General features: G+C 36.2%; 1 protein-coding gene across 2 annotated transcripts in view; it reads left to right on the forward strand.

The window, feature by feature from the left end:
* Nucleotides 1-13,036, forward strand: part of HEPH (hephaestin) — a 116,102-nt gene that overhangs the window by 61,081 nt on the left and 41,985 nt on the right. For both annotated transcript variants that reach the window (XM_036892750.2, XM_036892752.2), the window contains exon 14: nt 3,988-4,119. In XM_036892750.2, coding sequence (XP_036748645.2) covers nt 3,988-4,119 — 132 coding nt within the window. The remainder of the gene's footprint in view (nt 1-3,987; nt 4,120-13,036) is intronic.

Raw genomic sequence — 13,036 nt, forward strand, 5'->3', positions numbered from 1 at the left:
CAAGAACAGTGTCACAGAGCAGTGGAATAGAGACTCCAGACATTAACCCAAACATATATGGCCAACTAATATTTGATAAAGGAGCCATGGACATTCAATGGGGAAATGACAGTCTCTTCAACAGATGGTGCTGGCAAAAATGGACAGCTCCATGGAAGAGAATGAAACTGGATCACTGTTTAAACCCATACAGAAAAGTAAACTCCAAGTGGATCAAAGACCTGAACGTAAGTTATGAAACCATAAAACTCTTATAAATAAACATAGGCAAAAATCTCATGGACATAAACATGAGTGACTTCTTCAAGAACATATCTCCCCAGGCAAGGGAAATAAAGGCATAAATGAACAAGTGGGACTATATCAAGCTAAAAAGCTTCTGTACAGCAAAGGACACCATCAATAGAACAAAAAGGTATCCTACAGTATGGGGGAACATATTCATAAATGACAGATCTGATAAAGGATTAACATCCAAAATATTTAAAGAGCTCACACACCTCAATAAACAAGAAGCAAATAATCCAATTAAAAAATGGGCAGAGGAGCTGAATAGACATTTCTGTAAAGAAGAAATCCAGATGGCCAACAGGCACATGAAAAGATGCTTCACATCGCTAATCATAAGAGAAATGCAAATTAAAACCACAATGAGATATCACCTCACACCAGTAAGGATCACCATCATTGAAAAGACAAACAACAAGAAATGTTGGCGAGGTTGTGGAGAAAGGGGAACCCTCCTACACTGCTAGTGGGAATGTAAACTAGTTCAACCATTGTGGAAAGCAGTATGGAGTTTCCTCAGAATGCTCAAAATAGTAATACCATTTCTCCCAGGAATTCCACTTCTAGGAATTTACCCTAAGAATGCAGCACTCCAGTTGTAAAAGATAGATACACCCCTATGTTTATCACTTCACTGTTTACAATAGCCAAGATATGGAAGCAACCTAAATGTCCATCAGTAGATGAATGGATAAAGAAGAGGTGGTACATATACACAATGGAATATTATGCAGCCATAAGAAAAAACAGATCCTACCATTCGCAACAACATGGATGGTGCTAGAGGATATTATGCTCAGTGAAATAAGCCCAGTGGAGAAGGACAAGTACCAAATGATTTCACTCATATGTGGAGTATAAGAACAAAGGAAAACTGAAGGAACAAAACAGCAGCAGAATCACAGAACCCAAGAATGGACTAATAGTTAGCAAAGGGAAAGGGTCTGGGGACCATGGGTGTGAAGGGAGGGGTAAGGGCAGGGAAAAATAAAGAGGGCATTATGATTAGCATGTATAGTGTGTGTGGGGCACGTGGAGGGCTGCGCAACAGAGAGAAGACAAGTAGTGATATTACATCATCTTACTACACAGATGGACAGTGACTGTGAAGGGGTATGTGGGGGGACTTGTTAAAGGGGGGAACCTAGTAAACATAATGTTCTTCCTGTAATTGCAGATTAATGATACCAAAATTAAAAAAAAACCCTAAAGAATCCACTCCAAAATTACTATAACTTATGTCTGAATTCAGCAAATTTGCAGGATACAAAGTTAATACACAGAAATCTGTTGCATTCCTATACATTAAAGATGAACTAGCAGTAAGAGAAATCAGGAAAACAATTTCATTCACTATTGAATCAAAAATTATAAAATATTTAGGAATAAACCTAACCAAGGAAGTGAATGATCTGTACCCTGAAAAATACAAGACAGTCTTGAGAGAAATTAAAGAAGACACTAATAAATGGAAACATGTCCCATGCTCTTGGGTAGAAAGAATTAATATTATCAAAATGACCATCCTGCCTAAAGCAGTCTACAGATTCAATGCAATCCCTATCATAACACTGACAGCATTCTTCAACGAACTGTAACAAATAGTTCTAAAATTCATATGGAACCACAAAAGACCCCAAATAGCCAAAGCAATTCTGAGAGGGAAGATTAAGCAGGGTAAGTATTTCTTCCCAACTTCAAGTTATATTACAAAGTTACAGTAATCAAGACAATTTGGTACTGGCACAAGAACAGACCCATAGATCAATGGAATAGAATAGAGAGCCCAGATATTAACCCAAGCATATATGGTCAAGTAATTATATGATAAAGGAGCCATGGATATACAATGGGGAAATGACTGCCTCTTCAACAGCTGGTGTTGGCAAAACTGGACAGCTACATGCAAGAGAATGAAACTGGATTACTTTCTAACTCCATACACAAAAGTAAACTCGAAATGGATAAAAAACATAAATGTAAGTCATGAAACCATTAAACTCTTAGAAGAAAACATAGGCAAAACTCTCTTGAATATAAACATGAGCAACTATTTCATGAGCATATCTCCACATGCACGGGAAACAAAGCAAAAATAAACAAGTGGGACTACATCAAGCTAAATAGCTTCTGTATAGTAAAGGACACCAATAGTAAAACAAAAAGGCATCCTACAGTATGGAAGAATATATTAATAAATGACATATCAGACAAGGGGTTGACATCCAAAATATATAAAGAGCTCATGCCCCTCAACAAACAAAAAGCAAATAATCCGACTAAAAATGGGCAGAGTATCTGAACAGACACTTCTCCAAAGAAGAAATTCAGATGGCCAACAGACACATCAAAAGATTCTCCACATTGCTAATCATCAGAGAAATGCAAATTAAAACCACAATGATATATCACTTCACACCAGTTATCATGGCCAACATCCAAAAGAGAAACAACAACAAATGCTGGTGAGTATGTGGTGAAAGCGGAACCTTCCTACACTGCTGGTGGGAATGTAAATTAGTTCAACCATTGTGGGAAGCAGTATGGAGTTTCCTCAAAAAACTAAAAGTATAAATACCATTTGACTCCTAGGAATGTGCCCTAAGGAAACAAGACCCCAGATTTAAAAAGACATATGCACCCCTATGTTTATCACAGCACTATTTACAATAGCCAGGAAATGGAAGCAACATTAGTGTCCATCAGTAGATGAATGGATAAAGAAGATGTGGTACATACACACAATGGAATATTATTCAGCCCTAGGAAGAAAACAAATCCTACCATTTACATCAATATGGATGGCACTAGAGGGTATTATGCTCAGTGAAATAAGCCAGGTGGAGAAAGACAAGTACCAAATGATTTCACTCATTTGTGGAGTATAACAAAGCAAAAACTTAAGGAACAAAACAGCAGCAGACTCACAGAACCCTTGAATTGAGTAACATTTACCAAAGGGAAAGGTATTGGGGGGGTGGGAAGGGATGGATAAAAGGATTAAGGGCCATTATGATTAGCACACATAGTATAGGGGAGGCATGGGTAAGGAAGTAAGGCACATGGAAGACAAGTGGTGACCTTATAGCATCTTACTATGTACAGTCACTGTAATGGGGTATGTGGTGGGGACTTAATAATGGGGGGTATCTAGTAACCACAATGTTGCTCGTGTGATTGTATATTAATGATGCCATGATAAAAAAATACTAAAGGCATGGTAAGTTAGGAACAGCACCCACTTTAATTATTGTTGCAGTTTATTCACTTTTGTAGGGGCCAATGAATTTCCTCATTCTTATCCTCACAGAGAGCAGACACACTGGCCCTTGAAAAGACTCCAGAAATTCTGTATTCTTTGCCAAACTCTCACTTCCTACCAACAATGATTCCACAGAGCCTTGATTATCTAGAAACTTGAGCTATTATATATACAGAAAATTGGAGTGAGAAAATTGGGGGTAATTAGAGACACAATCCTGTTTCTGCAGTGTCCCCATCCTGTTGGTAGAAGTATAAGTTTAAGAGTTTCTGAATTTAAAAACGGAGCCAGTCATGACTTTCAGTCTCAGAAGGATACTTTCTCAGGGATAACCCCTAATTCTAGGGAGCTCCTATATATGTTTCTTTCTTTAATGCCTTAATGTGCCTATTCTACTCCTCTATTAATGAGACTTTTCCTTCTCCCATGCATATTAGGTCCACTTCTCAGAGGAGAGGTTGGTGATATTCTCACCGTGGTGTTCAAGAATAATGCCAGCCGGCCCTACTCTGTGCATGCCCATGGAGTGCTGGAATCTAGCATTAGCTGGCCACTGGCTGCTGAGCCAGGTGAGTGTGAACAATTAATGGACAAAAGATGTGTAGCACCTCTGCTTTAGTACTCTATATTTCCCTTTCTTAAAAAAATGCTCCTAGATAATTGAAACAGGGAATATTAGCCACGACTAAGCCATAGACTGAGTTCATCTATGAAATACTCATTCTCTAAATCTGAGAACAGGCTACATACCTTAGGTGTTTTGTTTCATCAAAGACATCCTTAACACTGGAGGCTTATACTGGCTTTCACTCTGAGTACAAATTGAGCTTCTAACCCTCTCTAGATCTGAGGTGTACCTTGGCTGTAGTCTGAGCACCTAATCATGGCTACAGAGTGACCTGTCCAGACCAAAACTGATCTTTAACCACAACTATAGAGGAAATTCTTGTTACCTTACTACGGAGAAAATCCTAACTCCAGTCACATACTAAGCTCCTAATACTAAATATAGAATGATTCTAATTTTGACCACATTCTCTTTTACCCATTTATTTATTGAATAAATGCTTCCTGGAGGCCTACTTGGCACAGGAACAATTTTAGAAGTTATGGATGCAGTGGGAAGTAATATGTGTTCCTATACTTTATTAATTTTGGCTGTTATGACAGACAAGTAAACTGCTTACTATAATGCAGTGTTTTAAGTGTTAAATAGGGTTTTTAAAAGTGTGGTCAAGGAAGGTTTCTTAGAGTAGGTGACACCACAAATGAGACCTAAGTCAGTAGTTCTCAAATTTTAGTATGCATCATAATCACCTGGAAATCTTGTTAAACTATAGATTGCAGGGATCAAACCTCAGAGCCTCTGATTCAGTAGGTCTTGGAATGGAGCTCAAGAATTTGCTATTTCAAACAAGTTCCCATGTGATTCTGATGTTGCTGAATAAGGAATTATAGATCTAAAAGATGAGAAATGAGCCCACAGGTAAAGGAATAGCATGGAAGAAAAGCAATGAAAATGAAGTTTCAGATGCAGGGAATGCAATGTGTAAATTTCCAGTAGTAAGAGAAATGAAAAATGGAATATGAGAAAGGGGATAGATAGGTTCTAAAGAGGTCAGTGAGGTGGAATAAAAAATATTAAGTGATTAAAGGGATATTGAAAGTGAGAGGAGAAGGATAATTTAATGACACCAATAGTTTTGGAAGAAATTTCAGAAATAATACCCAGAGTTTAATCTTTGACAACCAGGTTAACAGTGGAGTCATTCACCAAGATAAAAAACATGGAAGGAAGCTGATTTGGGATGGAGGAGATTGGATGATGATGAGTTTACCTCTGAATTTGTTTAATTTGATATGTCTGTAAAACAATGAGAGTTATCTAATGGACATAAGGTCTGGAGCTCCAGAGAAAGGTTTAGATTAAGGAAAAGATGTGAAAGGCATCAACATTTAAATTTTAATTGAAGGCTAATTATGAAAACATTCACCCTGGAAGAGTATATTAAGTGAGACATTAGGAATCCTAGGGTAAGACCTGAAGAAGACCAATTTTTTAAAGAAGGTACTGATTAAAAATTAAGCCTGAGAAAAAGTGGGCCAGAAGTTACAAGGAAAACCAGGAGAAGATGGTATCAAAGATGTTAAGATCGTTTCAAAGATGAAAAGGTGAAGATTTCAGCTCCTTCAGAAAAGATAAGTAAGATAAAAACAGCTAATTTCCCATTGGATATAGCAACAGGGAATTGGCTGGTGATTTTTTTTATTGAAGTGTAGTTGATATACAATATTATATTGTTTTCAAGTACAAAACATTTATATACATTATTAAATCCACACCCCACCTAGTGTAGTTACTGTCAATATAGAAATGTGTTACAAAACTGTTGACTATATTCCATATGCTATACTTTCATCCCCATGACCAGGTAATATTATGATCGAGATTTTTTGCCTCTTTATCCCCTTCACACACACACCCCAACCCACACTCCGTGGTAACCACCAGTCACTTCTCAGTGCCCATGAGTCTACTGCTGTTTTTTTTTCATTTTGTTTTGTATTTAGATTCCATATGTAACTGAGATCATATGGTATTTATCTTTGCCTGCCTTATTTAACTTATTGTAATACTCTGATAGTTCCATCCATGTTATTGCAAATGGCAGGATTTCTTTCTTTTCTTTGGCTGAGTAACATTCCATTGTGTATATGTATCATATCTTCTTTATCCATTTGTCTATCAATGAACACTTAGGATGATTCCATGTCTTGCCTGCTGTAATAATGCACTGATTAACAGAGGGGTACATATATCTTTTTGAATCAGGTATTTTGTTTTCTTCAGGTAAATTCTTAGAATTGGAATTACTGGGTTGAATGGCATTTTTTTATTTTTATTTTTATTTTTCATGAAGAACTTCAATACTACATTCCACAACAGTTGTACCAATTTATACACCTACCAAAAGTGTAGAAGGGTTCCCATTGCTCCCCATCCTCCCCAACACTTCTTATTTTTTGTCTTTCAGATAGTGGTGATTATAACAGGTGTGGGGTGATATCTCATTGTGGTTTTGATTTGCATTTCCCAGATGATTAGTGATGTAGAGCATCTTTTCATGTGCCTGTTGGCCATCTGTATTTCTTCTTTGTAGAAATGTCTGTTAAAGTCCTCTGTCCATTTCTTATTTGGGTTATTTTATCTTGGTATTGAGATATATGAGTTCTGTAAATATTTTGGATGTCAAACCCTTATTGGATAAATTGTTTATGAATATATTCTCTAATATGCTAGGTTGCCATTTTATTCTGTTGATGGTGTCCTTTGCTGTTTAGAAGCTATTTAGTTTGATATAGTCCCACTTGTTCATTTTTTATTTTGTTTCCCTTGCACAGAGATATATGTCCAGGAAAAAATTGCTCATATTTATGTTTAAGATATTTTCCCTGTGTTTTTTTCTAAGAGTTCTGTGGTTTCATGTCTTACATTCAGGTCTTTGATTTGAGTTTACATTTGTGTATGGAGTTAGACAATAATCCAATTTCATTCTCTTGCATGTAGCTGTCTAGTTTTCCCAACACCATTAACTGAAGAGGCAGTCTTTTCCCCATTGTATATTCATTGCTCTTTTATCATATATTAATTGACCATGTATGTGTGGGTTTATATCTGAGCTTTCTATTCCATTCCATTGATCTATGGGTCTGATCTTGTGGCAGTACCAAATTGCTTTCATTACTGTGGCTTTGTAGTAGAGCTTGAAGTTTAGGAGCATAATACCCCCAGCTTTGTTCTTTTTCAGGATTGCTTTGGTTATTTATGGTCCTTTGTTGTTCCAATGAATTTTAGAAGTATTTGTTCAAGTTCAGTTAAAAATGCTGTGGGAATTTTGATAGGGATTGCATTGAATCTGTAAATTGCTTTAGGTAATATGGCCATTTTCACAATATTAATTGTTCCTATTCATGAGCACAGGATATATTTCTCTGTTTTTGAGTCATATTTAATTTCTCTTATGAGTGTCTTATACTTTTCAGAGTACATATCTTTCACCTCTTTGGTTAGGTTTATTCCTAGGTATTTTATCCTTATAGATGCAATTGAGAATGGAATTGCTTTCCTGATTTTCTGATATTTTCTTGTTAATATATAGGAATGCAACAGTTTTCTGTGTGTTAATTTTGTATACTGAAAATTTGATGAATCCAGTTATTAGTTCTAATAGTTTTTTGGTGAAGTCTTTAGGGTTTTCTATATTTAATGTCATGTCATATGCAAATAGTGACAGTTTAACTTTGTCATTACAAATTTGGATGCCTTTTATCTCTTTGTGTTGTCTAATTGCCATGGCTAGGACCTCCAGTACTGCATTGAAAAGAAGTGGTGATGGTATACATCCTTGTCTTGTTCCTGATCTTAGAGGAAAACTTTCAGCTTTTTGCCATTCACTTTGATGTTGGTTATGGATTTGTCATATATGGCCTTTATTATGTTGAAGAACATACCCTCTATAAACATTTTGTTAAGAGTTTTTATCATGAAATGCATGTACAATTTTTTCAAATGCTATTTCAGCATCTATTGAGATGTTCATGTAAATTTCATCCTTGCTTTTGTTTACATGCTGTATGATACTGATTGATTTATGAATATTATAGCCCCTTTGAATCTCTGGAATAAATGTCACTTGGTCATGATGGCTGATGTTCTTTATGTATTTTTGAATCTGGTTTGCTAATATTTTGTTGATTAATTTTTCATCTATGTTCATCAGGGATACTGGTCTATAAGTTTCTTTTTTTATAGTGCCTTTGGTTTTAGTATTAGAGAGATGTTGGCTTCATAGAATGAGTTAGTAAGTATTTCCTCCTCTTCTGTTTTTGGAATATTTTAAGTAGGATGGATTTTAGCTCTTCTTTAAATGTTTGGTAGATTACAGCTGTGAAGTCATCAGGAATTGAACTTTTGTTTTTAGCTAGTTTTTTTGGTAACCAGTTTGATTTCATTGCTGATAATTGGTCCGCTCAGATTTTTTATTTCTTCTTGTGTCAGTCTTCATAAGCTTACATGTTTTTAGGAATATGTACATTTCTTCTAGGTTGTCCAATTTACTGGCATATAATTTTTCATAGTATTCTCTTATAATTCTTTGTATTTCTGTGATGTCTGTTGTGACCATTCCTTCTTCATTTCTGATTTTATTTGTGTTCTCACTCTTTTTCTTGATAAATCCAGCTAGGGGGTTGTCTGTTTTGTTTATATTCTCAAAGTACCAGCTCTTGGTTTCACTGATTTTTTCTATTGTTTTATTCTCTATTTCATTTATTTCTGCTCTGATATTTATTATGTCCCTCTTACTAACTTTGGGTTTCATTTCTTCTTCTTTATCTAGTTTCTTTAATTGTGAATTTAGACTGTTTATTTGGAATTGTTATTGTTCCTTGAGGTCGGCCTGTATTGCCATGTACTTTCTTTTTAGATCCACTTTTGCAACATCCCACTAAATTTGAACTGCTGAATTTTTGTTTTATTTTGTCTCCATGTGTTGCTTGATTTCTGTTTTAGTTTGTTTATTTATCAATTGATTAATTAAAAGCATGTTGTTTAGCTTGTATATTTGTGGGCTTTTTTGTTTTCTTTGTGTAGTTTATTTCTAGTTTTATACCACTGTGGTCTGAGAAGATTCTTGATACAGTTTCAATCTTTTTGAATTTATTGAGGATATTTGTGTGACCTGTTATGTGATAAATTCTGGAGAACATTCCATATACACTTAAGAAAAATGTGTATCCTGTTGCATTTGGGTGGAATTTTGTGTGAATATTTGTTCAGTCCATCTTATCTAATGTATCTTTCAGTACCTCTCATTCCTTATTTATTTTCAATCTGGTTGATCTGTCTATTGATGTAACTGCCATGTTAAAGTCCCCTAATATGAGTAAGTTGCAGTCTATTTCCCCATTTCGTTCGGTTAGTATTTGTTTTACATATTTGGTGTTCCTATGGGTATGCATAGATGTTTGTAATTGTTATATTCTCTTTTTGGAATGATCCCTGAATTATTATGTAATGTCCTTCTTTGTCTATTACTTTATTTTGAAGTTTGTTTTTTCCAATGTAAGTCCTGCTTCTCCTGATGTTTTTCCTCTGTTATTTGCATGAAATATCTTTTTCTATTCCTCCACTTTCAGTCTCTGTATACATTTGGTCTAAAATGAGTCTGTGTAGGCAGCATATAAATGGGTCCAGTTTCTTTATCCATTCTGCCACTCTGCATCTTTTGATATGGGTATGCAGTCCATTTACATTTAAGGTATTTATTAAACATGTACTTATTGACATTTTATTTATTGTTTTCTGGTTGTTTTTGTAATTCCTCTCTCTTTTTTCTTCCCTTATACTCTTCTCTTGTTATTTGATGGTTTTCTTTAGTGTTGTGATTTGGATTTCTTTTTTAGATTTTTTGTCTATCTATTATAGTCTTTAGGTCTGTGGTTACCATAGGGCTAATGGATGGTTTCCCAACTACATAACAATTTATACTGAGTTGATTATCACTTAATTTCAAACACAATCTAAGAGTACTGCACTTTTATTCTTCCTCCTCCATACTTTGCATATTAGATGTTATAGTCTGCATATTTTGTGTATCCCATGACTACGTTTGTGTATAGTTGGTTTTTGTTTTGTTTTAATTTCATACTTGTGCTGTAAATATTTGGTTACTACCTTTACTGTGGGTTTATTTTCACTGGAGAAAAATATTTAGGATTACGAACATTTCTTTCTACAGAAGTCTCTTTAACGTATACTGTAATGACAATTCTTGGTGAATTTCTTCAGCCTTTCTTTACCTAAGAAATATTTAATCTCTACTTCAGTTTTGAATGATGAACTTTCTAGGTAGGGTATTCTTAGTTGAAGGTCTTCTGTTTCAATTCATGCTACTCCCTTCTGGCCTACCTAAGAAATATTTAATCTCTACTTCAGTTTTGAATGATGAACTTTCTAGGTAGGGTATTCTTAGTTGAAGGTCTTCTGTTTCAATTCATGCTACTCCCTTCTGGCCTATAAATATCTGCTGAGAAATCTGCTAATATTCTGATGGTTTTTCCCTTATTTGTAATTTTTTCTCTCTTTGGTTACTTTTAATACCCTCTCTTTATCCTTAATCTTTGTCATTTTAATTATTATATGTCTTGGTGTTGTCTTTTTGGGGTTACAGTTGTTAGGTGCTCTCTGTACCTCCAAGACATTGGTTTCTATTTCCTTTCCCAGATTGAAGATTTTTCAGCATTTATTTCTTCACAGACTTTCTACACCTTTGTCTCTCTCTTCTCCTTCTCATCCCTCTAAATATGCAAATGTTGTTTTGCTTGGAGTTGTCACACAGGTCTCTTAGCATCCTCTTTTCTAGAGGTTCTTTTTTCTCTCTGTTCTTCTCATTTGTTGTTTTTCTGTTCTCTAATTTCCATCTCATTGATTGTCTCCTCTACTTGCAGCAATCTATTTGTATTTTTCATTTTTTCTTTTTCGTTCAGTTACTGTATACCTCAGCTCTTATTGGAGCTTTTTCAGCCTTCTGTTTTTTGAAGTCCTCTCTGAGATCATTAATACCTTTTTGCAGATCAGTGAGCATATTTATGGCTGTTTCTTTGCAATTTTTATTAAGAATATTGGTGTTCCCCATTTCATTTAGCCCTTTTTCTTGTGTCTTATTCTGTACTTTGGAATATATCCCTCTTCCTCCTTATTTCTCTGGATTTTTGTGTTTCTTCCTTTATATTAGATAGATCTACTATGCTTCCTGGTCCAGGGAGTAATGGCTTTATGAAGATGGCATCCTGTAGTGCCCAGAAGTTCAATATTCTTTAGTCACCAGTGTCTGGTTCTCCTCTTTGGTAGATCCCCAGTTGCTGTTGGTAGACTATGGTTGGGGCCACCTTTCTATCTGCTGGTAGTGGCCTATCTCAGTACTTCATGGGTGGGTGCATCTTGCCTCATCTAGCCCTTTGTGCACCAAGCATGGGAACTTGTGCTTGGATCATTGTAGGTGGGGACACCCTCTGCCTGACCTGCAGAGATGTGGGTACCGCTGGTCTAATGAGTGGACAGGGTGGGCCTATGAGGTTGAGGCATGTGCACTCCTGGCTGAGCCACCAGAGAGGTGGAAGTAGCACTCAGAGATTGCTAATTCAGACACCTCACCAGTTGGGTTGAGAGAGGGCCAGGAAATCTGGGAAATCATCCCTCTGCCTGCCAGGCAGCAGAGTCTCCCTCTACCTGCCAGGCATCAAAATGTGTCTGTTGCTTGGCAGTACAGTTCTGGCAGGTGGGTGGGTGTTCAGGGAAGTGCGCCTTGGTGCTGAACTACCAGCAAGGGGGATGGAGTGTTTGGGACTCCCATGAGCATCCAAACAGTTGGGCTGAATGAGGCCTGGGGAAGCATCATCTACTTCCTCATTCTTCTGCAGAGAGACCTGTCCAACCTTTGACACTTTGACAACCTTCCCACTGCTGGTAAATCTTTAAACCTGCTGCTTCTGTGTTGGGTCTGTGGGACCAATGAAGTGTGCCTGTCTTCCACAATTGGTAGGAGTCTCAGCCTCCCAGAGTACTTCAGTTCTTCCTGGTGTCCAGTCCCATTAACCACCAAAGCCCAATGCACTATGGACTCATATTTCCAGAGCAGATCTCCAGGGCCAGTTGTGCAGAGTTCCTAAACACTTATCCTTTCCCTGCTCCATTCCTCTGCCTCATGCTTGTGAGCTGGGATGGGGTTAAGAGATTGGCTCCTGATCAATCATTTCTTAGTCACCTTACTATTTTCTGTGTGGTTTTCTCTTCTTCTCCAAGTGTAGGTGGTCTGTTGTACAGTCTTCAGGTCATTTTCATGGTTAGTTGATTTTGCTGTAGTTGCTTCCTTGTTGTATGTGTTGGAGGTGTTTTCCACTTTGCCTTCTTACTCTGCCATATATTTCAGGTCTTTCTCTGGTTCTTTTTGTAGTTCCTCTGTTCTTTTCTTTCTTTCTTATACTATTCTCCTGTGATTTGATGTTTTCTTTGGTGTTATGCTTGGATTTGTTTTAGTTTAAAATTTTTTTTTGTATCCATTTTAGGCTTTAGGTTTGTGGTTACAATGAGGTTCATAGAAATTTTCCTAAATATACGAGTGTATATTAAGTTGATGGTCACTTTATTTCAAACCCAATTTAAAAGTACTACTTTTTCTTCTTCTTCTTCCTCCACGCTTTTTGTATAAGATGTCATAACCTGTATGTTTTGTTTATCCCTTGACAGATTTTGTGTATAGCTGATTTTACTACTTTTGTTTCTTTAACTTCAAACTTGTTTAGTAAGTAACTGGTTTACTACCTTTAATGTAGCTTTATTTTTACTGATTCAAAATATTCAGGCTTAATGTCATTTCCATCTACAGAGGTCCCTGTAACTTCTTCAGTAAATCTGATTTAGTGGTA

Source organism: Manis pentadactyla, chromosome X (genome assembly GCF_030020395.1).
Source record: "Manis pentadactyla isolate mManPen7 chromosome X, mManPen7.hap1, whole genome shotgun sequence".
In the NCBI taxonomy this organism is placed as follows: Eukaryota; Metazoa; Chordata; class Mammalia; order Pholidota; family Manidae; genus Manis; species Manis pentadactyla.